This window comes from Sus scrofa, chromosome 3 (genome assembly GCF_054392235.1).
Source record: "Sus scrofa isolate SSC_HxYL_T2T_F1_AM1 chromosome 3, Sscrofa_HxYL_maternal_Yorkshire_Landrace_v2.0, whole genome shotgun sequence".
NCBI classification, from domain to species: domain Eukaryota; kingdom Metazoa; phylum Chordata; class Mammalia; order Artiodactyla; family Suidae; genus Sus; species Sus scrofa.
The window spans coordinates 11,710,913-11,723,154 of record NC_139385.1 but is presented as its reverse complement, the minus strand read 5'-3'; the positions used below and the strand labels follow the sequence as shown (position 1 = coordinate 11,723,154).

Genomic DNA, 12,242 nt, shown 5'->3' with positions numbered 1-12,242 from the left:
GGCGTGCAGGTGGGGACATCTCTCACCAGGTCCCCCGGCCACTACCAAGCATGTGGTCTTTGGTAAGGGTCATCACTGCTCCCTAGACCTTGAGGGACTGGGCTTCAAAGGAGCAGCCTCATCACACATGAAGTTGATGCTTTAAAAAAAAAAAAAAAAGAGTTCCTGTCACGGCTCAGCGTTAACAAACCCAACTAGCATCCATAAGGACATGGGTTTGATCCCTGGCATCGCTCAGTGGGTTAAGGATCCAGCGTTGCCGAGAGCTGTGGTGTACGTCGCAGACATGGCTTGGATCTGGCGTTGCTGTGGCTGTGGCGTAGGCCAGGGACTATATAGCTCCAATTCAACCCCTAGCTTGGGAAACTCCATATGCCGCAAATGTGACCCTAAAAAGACAAAAACAAAAACAAAAAAGCCCGTCTTCTGAGAAGGAAATCGGGCAGGAAGTACCATTACAAATGGGTATTGTATCATAGCTTCTTTCAGAGCTGACTTTGCTGACACTTCCTCAAAATAAAACCACAAGGTTTGGTTTGGTTTGGTTTGGGGGTGGGATGGACATGACATACAAGACAGTTGGGGGTGGGATGGGATGGGAGACACGACATACAAGATGGTTGTTGACTGAACTTCCCACAAGCTCTGCTGGTTTCCGCTCACTGTGATTTGCCAACAGGCCACCGTACACTGAGGGACTCGTGATGTCTCAATCTGGCTACAAGCTGCTTTCAAATCTAACCCCCTCCCTTTTTTTTTAATGGCCACACCCATAGCATATGTTAGTTCCTGGGCCAGAGATCGAATCCAAGTCACAGCTGCAATGCCAGATCCTTTAACCCACTGTGCCAGGCCAGGGATCGAACCTGCACCTTTGCAGTGACTGGAACCACTGCAGTTGGATTCTCAATCCACTGGGCCACAGTGGGAACTCCTCAAAGCTAATCTTTGAGCCAAGAAGGCTAGCAGCCTCCATGCAATGTACAAAAGCTAATCATCCCTTAGTGCAAACCGGAGTAAAACAGAACCCAAACTGCAGAGGCTGAGGGAGAGCTGCTCTGCTCAGAGTCCAACCAGAAGGCCGAACGGCCTCACTCGTGCTCATTCTACTGGACCACAGGGCTGAGCAGAACAGGGAGCAGTTGCTACACTGAAGGAGGCTCAGGTGGCCTCCATTCCCCACGTCCCGCCTCTCCTTCTCCCCTATCACAGGGGAACTAGGGCATTCAGGGGAGAACCACGCCTCTCCACGTTCAGCGTCCAGAAAGGGGGCTTCCATTTAGGAAGGGGGCAGCCAACGGTGACATCGAGAGGCCCTTGGTGCATAACAAGGATCTCTCCACTCACGGAGAAGCCACCCAGGGCGTTGAGTTTGTGTCGAGCAGGGCCTGAAGTGTGGACACTGGAAAGGTCTCATCACATCACCTTCCTCGTCCATGGACCTTTTGGTCCTTTACGGGAAGGAGAAAAACAGCTGAAATGTGGCTGGAAGGATGCTCAGATAGCCAGCTGACTGCATAAGGGAACTGGCTGCCCGCTGTAGCAGACAGCACCACAGCCCCGGGCCAAGTCCGGCCGGCTCCTCCCAGAGGTGAGACTGCGGCCACTACTTGATTCCAAGGCAACTTGGGCACAGGACGTCAACGCTCAGTCCACTCAACCTCGCTTCATGCACCTTTATGTGATTCAGACCAAAGAAAAGATAAAGGGCTCTAAAGACGTGCTAACTGCTAAAAGGGCTAAGCTTCTGCACACCGAAGGGCCTGAGGAGCAGTAGGGAGGACAAAGGCTGCTCAGCTCTCCCCACCCGCCCCCAAAGCCCAGGGCTTGGAGCCCGGGTGAGCACGCGGCCACCACTACCTTCAGAGGTAAAACTCAATCCTGCAATTCCTCTAGTTTTACCATTTCTGTTGGAAATTTATTCAAGGTGAAAGCTGTCCAGAAGCAGAGGCTGGATTTGGTCATACAGCCCACACTCCAGTGAGTCACTCCACTGTATTTGCTGGTGAAACACAGTTTAGCCATCAAACGATCACGGCATCAGGGCGCTGTCTCCGAAACACCACGCACATTAGAATTACTCATGAGAGCTATCTGAGCTCTAGTTTTTCAGTCCGGTCCTTACTGATCTGATAAAGCCCTCGGGGACCAAGTTTTACACCCCTCACCCTGCAAAGCATCAGCTATTCATCGACTGGCACTGCTTATTCACTAACATGGGTTGCCGAAGGCTTGTCCTGAGACAGTTCCTGGGCTCTGAATGAGCAAACCAGTTGACATTCCACACACTTTTTTTTCCAGCTTTTTAGGGCTGCAGGTATGGCACATGGAAGTTCTTGGGCCAGGGGTTCAACTGGAATTGCAGCTGCAGGCCTATGCCACAGCAAGGCCAGATCCGCACCCCATCTGTGACCTTAACCCACCCAGTGAGGCCAGCGATCAAGCCTATATCCTTCCTCATGGTTACTAGTCAGGTTTGCTCCTGCTGAGCCATGACGGGAACTCCCCATTTTAAATAAGCTGATGGCCCTAAAACCAGGGCTAATTTTATTTATTTATTTATTTATTTGTCTTTTTGCTATTTCTTGGGCCGCTCCCGCGACACATGGAGGTTCCCAGGCTAGGGCTTGAATCGGAACTGTAGCCACCGGCCTATGCCAGAGCCACAGCAACGCAGGATCCAAGCCGCGTCTGCAACCTACACCACAGCTCACGGCAATGCCGGATCGTTAACCCACAGAGCAAGGGCAGGGACCAAACCTGCAACCTCATGTTCCTAGTCGGATTCGTTAACCACTGCAGGCAAGGAGGCACTTTAGCAAGGCATCAACTTGCCAGGAAACGATGCAAGATTTACTAAGAGACACCCGACTGTGGAAGCAGAGACTGAAGGAGCCTTTGGGAGGCGACAGTATATAAATAAAAGTGACTTACTCTACCTCCAAGCCCCTCCTGTCACAGACAGATGCAGGGACAGCCCCCCTTGCCTGAGGGTCCCCATTTCTTTCTTTTCCTTTTTAGGGCCGCATCCATGGAACATGGAGGTTTCCAGACTAGGGGTCCCATTGGAGTTGTAGCTGCCAGCTTACGCCACAGCCACAGCAATCGGGATCCAAGCCGCATGTGTGACCTACACCACAGCTCATGGCAACAGTGGATCCCTAACCCACTTAGTGAGGCCAGGGAATCAAACTTGAGGCCTCATGGCTCCCAGTTGGGTTTACTAACCGCTGAGCCACAAGGGAACTCCTGAGATTTGCCATTTCTTAGAGGAACCAACAATCCTGTTTAGCTTAGAGATGAGGGCACAAGAGGACTGGACAGCAGGCCCTAGACGGGCACAGGTTACCAGGAGGAGGACACGGCACTGACTGTGCTGCCATCTAGAGAACAGAAACTGATGTACTTGCTAGATGTGAGAAACTTACTTAAAAAAAGAAAAAGAAAAAAAAAAAAAGGTAATATATATAAAAACAATGTATGTGTATGCATATGTATATACACAGTTCTTACACCGGATGTGAATCGTTACACTGACTGGGAAAACAGTTACCTGCACACGCTGAACTCCTTCGAAAAGCAGCCTTTGGAGGCAGGTGTGTCTCCAGAGACTGGGAGGGGAACAGAGCTGGGGATACCTTCTCCGAGCGCCTGTCTCCTCCGGGCCGCAGCTTTCCCTGCGGTCACACTTGTAAGGGTGCAGGAGAGGCAGAGCGCTGTTTTTAGGGAGCAGAAAAGAACCTGGGGCCAGTGCGGTTCTGACGTGGGAGGGATTCCGACCTCAATAATCGTCACACGCAGGCTACATCCAGCTGGCACATCACCAGTGAAAAGCTGGGGGCTCCGGCCCAGCCCAGACGACGGGCACAGAGGTCTCCGACAACCCCCGGACAAGGGTGGCCCCACCAGGAACCAAGCCTCTGGACGGGGCCGGCCTAACCTCACCGTGTGTTGCGCCTACCGCCGAGCCACCCCGGGTTTCCCCAGACAGTCATGAAAACACCTTCGAAAGAATGAATTAGTGTGTGAAAGGCATGGATGGATTTTATTTATTACCCTATATCTACAATTTAATTTGAGGTAAAATATAAGCAACACATAAAAATGCCTATTTCTGCTACCATGTAATAGAATTCTCCATTGTGAATATTGCGATAAAGCTAATGAACACTCTAGGCCATCACATACTCTAGCTTTTCATATAGCTGGTATTTTACAAGTCTTACTGTTTGTGAAATCTCAACACATGTAAGATTCTCCTACAAACGGCGCAGAATATCAGAGGGTGCGTCATGAGCGAACTGACCCCTCACTCCCCACACTGGAGCCTCACTGTCAGAAGGAGAATCTGCAAAGTCGTGAAGGTGATGAAACCCCCTTGAGTCTGTCTGATCCAAGCTGGACCAGTGTTCCGAAGGAGTCCCCGCAACGGGCTGCGGGAGAGTGAGGCTTTAGTGTCGTTCAGCTTTTGCCCAAACACTCCTACCTGGTCTGAAACGGCTGGTACACCATGCGTTTGATTTAGATGCAAAGGAAACGTGGATGGAAGAGGTTCGCCGGGTTCCATCGACAAGCCACACGCTGAGATACTGACCTCTTACTGGCTGTCAGGTGATCCAGACGGTTGGTTGTTTAATTATGATAAAAAACATACGAACCATGATAGAGAGCTTAGGAAAAGGTTTAGTCAAATATACAGATACTAACTGTTCACTCAGTCATCAAGGAGAGTCGTGAACAAAAGGATCATTTAAATGATTTTTCAAATAGAAAAACTAAGGAACTGAACTATCACAGGTGTTCTCTTCACTGCAGAAGCTGAGATGTTCCAGGAGGAGATAGCGTCCCTTGACTGGAAAAGAAACACCACAGCGGAAGGCTCTGCCGAATACGTACAAAATCTCATGAGGTTCATCCCTGTCATTTTCCCTGTCGTTTTTCCAGCACTGCTGTAAAATCCTTATAATACATCCAAAGTAAACCAGCCATTCCAAATCTACAGTCACTCTGCTCTTTAATTCAATTCACAGAACTGCTGAAAAAGTAGACATTTCTATCTAAAAGTAGAAAAAAAGGTTTGTATAGAAGGTATTTCTGTTATACAAGTATATTACACAGCTCGGGGCAGTAACAGGTCCGAAAAGCTCTTCTCACCCACTGATACTGTAAGCTACAAGAGGAGAGAAAACACACAAGCAGGAAAACAGGTTAATCTGATTATAGGAATTTATGATTCACTAACATCACAACTTAATGACCACTTACATCCATGACTGACAGGACATGACAACAAAGGGGGCTCTGTATAAAAACACTGGATTGCTGGGTACAGATGAGAGCTAACTGTATCCTCTATCACAGAAACACTCAGCAGCTGGGGCCCAGTGAGGCTGAATGCGGCATGAACACCAAGCTTCCCGGCCTCCCGGTCTAGAGCTGGCCCCTTGAGCGATAACCTGACCAAGTTTGAGAAGTCTGGAATAATCAGGCCTGGACCTTAATTGCGCAGGAAACACAATGGATTGTGTGGCTCAGCCAGACTCTGCAAATACTCTTACTATGCTTAGGGGGGAAAGTCAGTCTGGTGATACTGACTCACACTGAATTCCAGCAGCAAGGACAAGACAACGTTCAGATCGAAAACAAAACCTAACCGTTTACATTGGAGGCAAAGTGCTTTAACATCTTTGCCTATAGGTATATACTGATCGGAGGAAACTGCTTCGGCTTGAATCTTCTAGCTCAATCTACCCAGCATGCTTATACATGGTTCTCATCTGCTCTGAAGGCTGGGCCACAATTTATGGCGGAAGCAGGGAAAACACTTCCGCTTACGACTATGCAGGTGGGTTCATGGCACCCTGGACACAGAAGCTGATTTACCCTAGGAGGGAAGAGGTCTACCACGTAGGGTCTGGTTCTTGCTTGATTTGGGAGTTTCCATCAGTCTCCTTTATTTCTATCAAGAGAAACAAAAGGGAACCGCTTAAATGCACTATTCATGCAAATCTGCTCAGTAATAAATCTACTCAAACCAAACTATTCATTAAAATGACTTAATAAGATACTAAAAATAAGATTTTCAGAGAAAACATCCAAGTTCTAAATTTTAGAAGTTCCCTGAAACTCCTGAAAATTTGAAGGATCTGGCATTGTCACTGCTACGGCTCAGGTCACTGCTATGGCATGGGTTTGATTCCTGGCCCGGGAACTTCCCTAGGCCCCAGGTATGGCAAGAGTTCCCGCTGTGGCCCAGTAGTTAAGGACTGGACATTGTCTGTGTAAAGATGTTAGTTTGATCCCTGGCCTCCCTCAGTGGGTTAAGGGTCCAGCATTGCCACAAATGGTGGCACAGGTCAGAGATGCAGCTCAGACCCAGTATTGCCGTAGAAAGAAAACAAAGAAGACAAACAACAACAAAAAAGTTCTACCTTTGTTACATATATTTTCCAAGTAACAAACATTAATTATTTACGTAAAGGATTCACACTAGCTCTATCTAGGTTATATAGGAGTCATTTAACTCTTTCAGAATTCATTAAAATTCTTCGGGAAAATGGAGAAGAACCCATGCATCACCTCCAAACACAATGCCTCTGGGGACAAATTACAGATCCAATTCACCCAGAAACAAGGGAACAGAACAACTTCACACCGAGTTCTAATTAAGCAGTTTTAAAAACACAATTCATTCTCTGCCTTTAGGCACTCCAGTTTTTGACAATGAGACTACTCCTTTTTACCTTCTGTTGCAGGAACCTCCAACTGGCTTGGTTCAGATGATTCTGAAGAGAAACATATGAAGATTTTATTTTAATACTGTTCAAAAGTTGCTTTCATCTATTTACAGATCACAAAAGGAGAAAGCTCTCCAGACACTGTACACAAAGCCCAAGTCAAGGGTGAAAACACTCACAGCTCCTTGGGATGCATCAAGCACACCATGACTCGTTTCTGCTTTTCTGAGGTGTGTTCGGCGAGCTTACACAATCAGTACACAGCTCTACTATGAAAGCATGAAGTTCCTTCTCTGTTTTGCCCCTTCCTTCTGTGGGCTTCCAAATAAGTCTTTCATTACTTTCTTTCTTTTTTTTGCTTTTTAGGGCCGGACTAATGGCACACAGAGGTTCCTGGGCTAGGGGGTCAAATCAGAGCTATAGCCGCTAGCCTACACCACAGCCACAGCAACACCAGATCTGAGCTGCAGCTGCAACCTATACCACAGCTCCTGGCAACGCCGGATCCTTAACCCACTGAGCAAGGCCAGGGATCAAACCCACAACCTCATGGGTCTTAGTCGGATTTGTTTCCACTGCACCACAACAGGAATGCCAAGTCTTTCGTTATTTTCAATGAATTACAAAGCAGGCCTAAACACCTGTTCCTAAGGAATTTTAAAAATCACAACACTCTGTCTGGGAAAAGCATCTTAAGACCTGGAAACCAGCGACTTCAGAACAGTTCACGAGCCATTCTACTGATCCTAGACTTGAGCTGCAACAGCCGCAGCTCCCAGCTAATCCGAATTCAGACTGGCCCCCATCTTGAATCGGTTCTTTTCCAATCCTGTTGCTGTTGGTCCTGAAGTCTTGTTTTTTATAAGCGGACAAGACTGCTTGGTGTCTTATCTGAGGTCAGCAACCAAGGGCCCGACTCCTGAGACTCCTCAGCTTTTACCCTGCAGGGCGTGTCCCCATAAAGAGATAGTTACATGACCCCTTAAGTTTTGCTGGTATGTTATGCTGTTTCACCTTACACCCTTAAACCTCTTAGAATTTACCAATGTCAGTGAATTTAATAAAAATAGTCTTCTACCCGTAAAAAAAAAAAAAAAAAAAAAAAAAAAAAAAAAAAAAATCACAACAAATACATTTTCACCCAACACAATTTGACTTACTGCAGCTATTAGGAACAAATGGCATACGTTGTGTTTATGCAACCCCCCCAAAAAAAACTGGTATAAAAAAGACCCAAGTTAAAAGATGACCTTGTCACCCCACAAAACTGCATTCTACGCCGTTGATCTCAGGGTGCCGGGCCTGGGACAGCAGGAACAAACGGCACGTGGTCCAGCTCCCCACGAGGACCGCGGCCTGAGCTTATACAAGCTTTCAGACAAAGGAGTCCAAGAAGCCAAGTCTCTGTGTGCACATGTGTGTGCACATGTGTGTGAAGGAACTGGCTTTCCTTCAAGTTAGGCAAACACTGAGAGGCGACACAATTTATGTGACCTGTTTTACTGAATTAAGTAGGAATGTTTCTATATTTTACCCTGTTTAATTTACCTTGGATCACTGGGCCTTCTGATTCATTCTGATCAACCAACTCTGAAAAGAAAGCAGATTCATTTCAGTAACAATGTAATGATATGCTGCTGCATTTGAAAAGCACTCTTACATACATTCTCTATTCTGATGCTTCGAATTGTTGTAACAGGTACTATTTTTCTTATGACAAGACGGGAACAAGCATTAAAAGTTCTGGTGTGTCCCATCAAAGTAATTATTTCATAGTAATTACCATAAAATTCTGTAAAAGACTACTGCACAAGGAAAGAAACAAAACTGAACATTTTAAACATAAGGTAGGAGTTCCCACTGTGCCTCAGCGGTACTGAACCTGAAGAGTATCCATGAGGACTCAGGTTTGATCCCTGGCCTCACTCGGCGGGTTAAGGATTGCTGTGGCTGTGGTATAGGCTCCCATCTGCAGCTCCGACTCAACCCCTAGCCTGGGAACTTCCATATGCCACACATGTGGCCCTAAAAAGAAGTAAATAAATAAATAACAATAAAATAAACATAAAGTAAAGGGGCAAGGGAGCTTAAAATGCACTAGCTTTTGAAACTAAAAATTACACAGAAGGCAGATGAAATGGGGTCAGTAAAAAGTTTTCTCAGCAGTTCCCTGGTGGCCCAGCGAGTTAAGGATCCAGCAGCATCACTGTGGTGGCATGGGTTCGATCCCTGGCTCAGGAACTTCTATATGCCACACCTGCAGCCAAAAAAACCCCAAAAAAAACAAAAAAAAAAAGGACTTCTTTCATTACTGACATCACCATATACTAACATACGTGGTCAAGACAGAGTAAAATAAAAACAGAATTGATTAAAAAAGAACTCATGGCTTGGGGGAACAAACAAATGAGCACATTTTGACAGTGAAACTCAAAACTTGGAAGCAGAAGAGACGAAACCAAATCCCACGATACTGAAGAGCGATGGCCAAAGAATAGCACCTGCGTGTGAAGCAGAACAGGATGGTGGGAACAGGGAAAATAACCTCGAGATTCCTCAAGTCGGGGGCAAACCCACAACTCACAAGGTTTAGCTGCTCCGTGGTCACTGACAACTCCTGAACACTTTCCCAAAGAATACAGCACAAAACTGAATGCTCAACACCGATTAAAGAGTCAGAATAACACCAGTCGGAAAACAGACTGAAGTGGGAATGGTATTATATTAGTTAAGGATGAGCCTCACTTTGGGAAATTTTCAGTAATAAAGTTAACTGAAAAACATAAAAGATACACGCTCAATGAAGTTTTGCTAAAATCAAACAAAAAAACCACGGTTTAAAATGATATGGGAGGGAGTTCCCGTCGTGGCGCAGTGGTTAACAAATCCGACTAGGAACCATGAGGTTGCGGGTTCGATCCCTGGCCTTGCTTGGTGGGTTAAGGATCTGGCGTTGCCGTGGCTGTGGTGTAGATGGCAGACACAGCTCAGATCCTGCGTTGCCGTGGCTCTGGTGTAGGCTGGCGGCTACAGCTCCAATTCGACCCCTAGCCTGGGGACCGCCATATGCCGCAGGAGCGGCCCAAGAAATAGCAAAAAAAAAAAAAAAAAGATATGGGAGTTCCTGCTGTGGCTCAGCAGATTAAGAACTGACTAGTATCCACCAGGGTGCTGGCGTGATCCCTGGCTTTGCTCAGGGCGTTGCCACAAGCTGCAGCTCAGATCTAGCACTGCTGTGGCTGTGGCTCCAATTAGAGCCCAGCCCGGGAACCCCCACATGCCGAGGCTGCAGCCCCAAAAAGGAACCCGGAAGAACACTACTAGTTCTTCATGCTACAGTGTCTGAGAGCCCGGGAACTGACAGATATTCTGACTAAATATTAACAGGAGCACCCTACATCACATTAAAGGACCTACTTTTCCCAAAAGAGTAGTGAAGGTAGTAACAGCAGTAAAGCCAGTAATAAATACAGATTGTGCTCACTGAGCTCACACCATGGGCCAGGCACCATTCTAGGGCAGGAGGCAACAAAATCATCCCAAATGAGGGAGTGTGTATTTCAGGCTTTGCAGGTCAGTCTCTGCTCCAAAGTCTCAACTCTGCCCTAGGAAATGCGTCTGGTAGAGCTGGAATAACACGTTATTTACACACGCGGCGTCCCTGTTTTAATTTTAAAGGCTGGACGTATAACGTGCCATTTAAAATGCTCTAAACTCCCTAAAGGTGCACTAATATCATTACCATGTTATGAATACGTAACTGAGAGTTAAAAAGTGAAGCAACTCACCCAGTTTTATATCTAGAAAGAGCTTAGTGCTCTGGAGGCTAGGACAACAGCTGCGAATGATTAATGCTGTAGGTGAGGTACCCTCTGGTGTGAGCACACGGAAACACACACACACACACCCTTTTCAAACCCCAGAAGAGAAATAAATGAAAGACTTTTAAGAAATACTCACGGTTATTAATCACAAGTCCTGGAAATGGTCTAAAGAGAGAAACAAATTGTGTAAAGTTGTGGGTTTTTAAAAAATCTAGAAGAATTTGCATGTATACTCAGTTTATTCAACTAACCCATGTCACTTACATGCTATCACGAGAAAGCTATCCACTAATGTTTAATCTTATACTTTTAATCTATACACACATGACACATTATTAGAAAATGCTACACCTAAGATGGTGGAAAAACACAAAATAGGAACAAGAAAGGGGAACAGCCTGGAGAATGAACACTGGTTAAGCAGGACAGCAATATGGAATTTTTCGGGAAAGGGTCCTGAGAAATGATGAGGAAAAGCCTTGGGAGGGTAAGGCGTGACCTATTTCTGAGTGCGGGTTCTAGGCAGCTTACGCTACACTGGCAACTTGACCATAAGCGGTAGGTTCAGCGACAGCTAAGTTCTGGGAGACAGAAGCCAAGAGTAATGGGCATCTGGGACTTCTGCTGAGGCGGAGGGAAAAGGGACACCTGTAACGCCTGCTGTAATAAGCACCTATCAGGGGTTGTGCTTCTCACAGCAGCGTTAGAGGCAAGGTGTAACCACCCCTCCTACCCGTGGGTAAGGAGCTGACACTCTCAAAGGGAACAAGTACAACCTCAATGGGCAGACAGGAACAAGCGACTTAGCACTGAGTCCCGCCGGACCTGAGGCCTGTGGAAAGACGCCTGAGGCAGGGGCTAGCAACATTTCTCTGAAAAGGGCCAGAGAGTAAACATTTCCAGCTTTGTAGACCACACTCTGCCCTACAGTGTTAAAGATGACTCAGCCTCAATGATCCGCAGGTTCATTCTTATGACCAAACAGGGAGCCCTCACTTACCTAATGACCGTGAATTTAATGAACTCAGCCGAATCTAAGATCCTTCTCATGGAGCTGATCTCCAGATAGCTGGGGGCTTTGAATGACACTCCGGGAGGCATGCCGTCAACCACCACACAGCCAGGGTTAATTGTGATTTTCCTGTAGGGAACTTTCACAGGGAAACCCATACCAATCGCTTCACCTATAAAGAGACAGACAGTGGAAAAACAGAGATTAACCTAGTACCCTTAGGAAGTGGTTAAGAAGCAGATTACAACTATGTGAGCGTAAACTACTATTAAGATCTCATGGAGACAACAGCTCCTTGCTTATTATTGCAAGCTGTAGTACGCAAATACAAAACTTACCAAATTTTCGACTGAAGAGGTCGTTAACCTGTTCTCGTAGCTGTCTCGCTTTTTCCACTTTTGACAGTCTTTCATTATCATCATCTACAAAAGGTTAAGAGACAACTGTAACTTAATAATGCAGTTTTAATACCAGGTACATTTTTAGGTGCTTTGTCCAACTTCACTTTGGGCTTTTGGAATGTTTTAAAAAATGAATGAAGGCTGAAATGGTTTAACCAAACAACTTAATAGTAACACCAAATTGAAAATATGACATTATTCCAATTATAAAGAGCCTCATATGCCATTTTATACAAATCTGTAGAACAACACACTAGGCATCTGGGTA

General features: G+C 46.2%; 1 protein-coding gene across 7 annotated transcripts in view; it reads right to left on the bottom strand.

Moving 5' to 3' along the window:
- Positions 1 to 4,018: 4,018 nt before the first annotated feature.
- Positions 4,019 to 12,242, bottom strand: part of GTF2I (general transcription factor IIi) — a 105,321-nt gene continuing 97,097 nt past the window's right edge. For all 7 annotated transcript variants that reach the window (XM_005661989.4, XM_005661992.4, XM_005661990.4 and 4 more), the window contains 7 exons: positions 11,912 to 11,995; positions 11,562 to 11,745; positions 10,698 to 10,726; positions 8,286 to 8,327; positions 6,744 to 6,785; positions 5,884 to 5,959; positions 4,019 to 5,170 (listed from right to left, as the gene is read on the bottom strand). In XM_005661989.4, the coding sequence (XP_005662046.1) occupies positions 5,901 to 5,959; positions 6,744 to 6,785; positions 8,286 to 8,327; positions 10,698 to 10,726; positions 11,562 to 11,745; positions 11,912 to 11,995 (440 nt within the window). In that variant the 3' untranslated portion in view covers positions 4,019 to 5,170; positions 5,884 to 5,900. The remainder of the gene's footprint in view (positions 5,171 to 5,883; positions 5,960 to 6,743; positions 6,786 to 8,285; positions 8,328 to 10,697; positions 10,727 to 11,561; positions 11,746 to 11,911; positions 11,996 to 12,242) is intronic.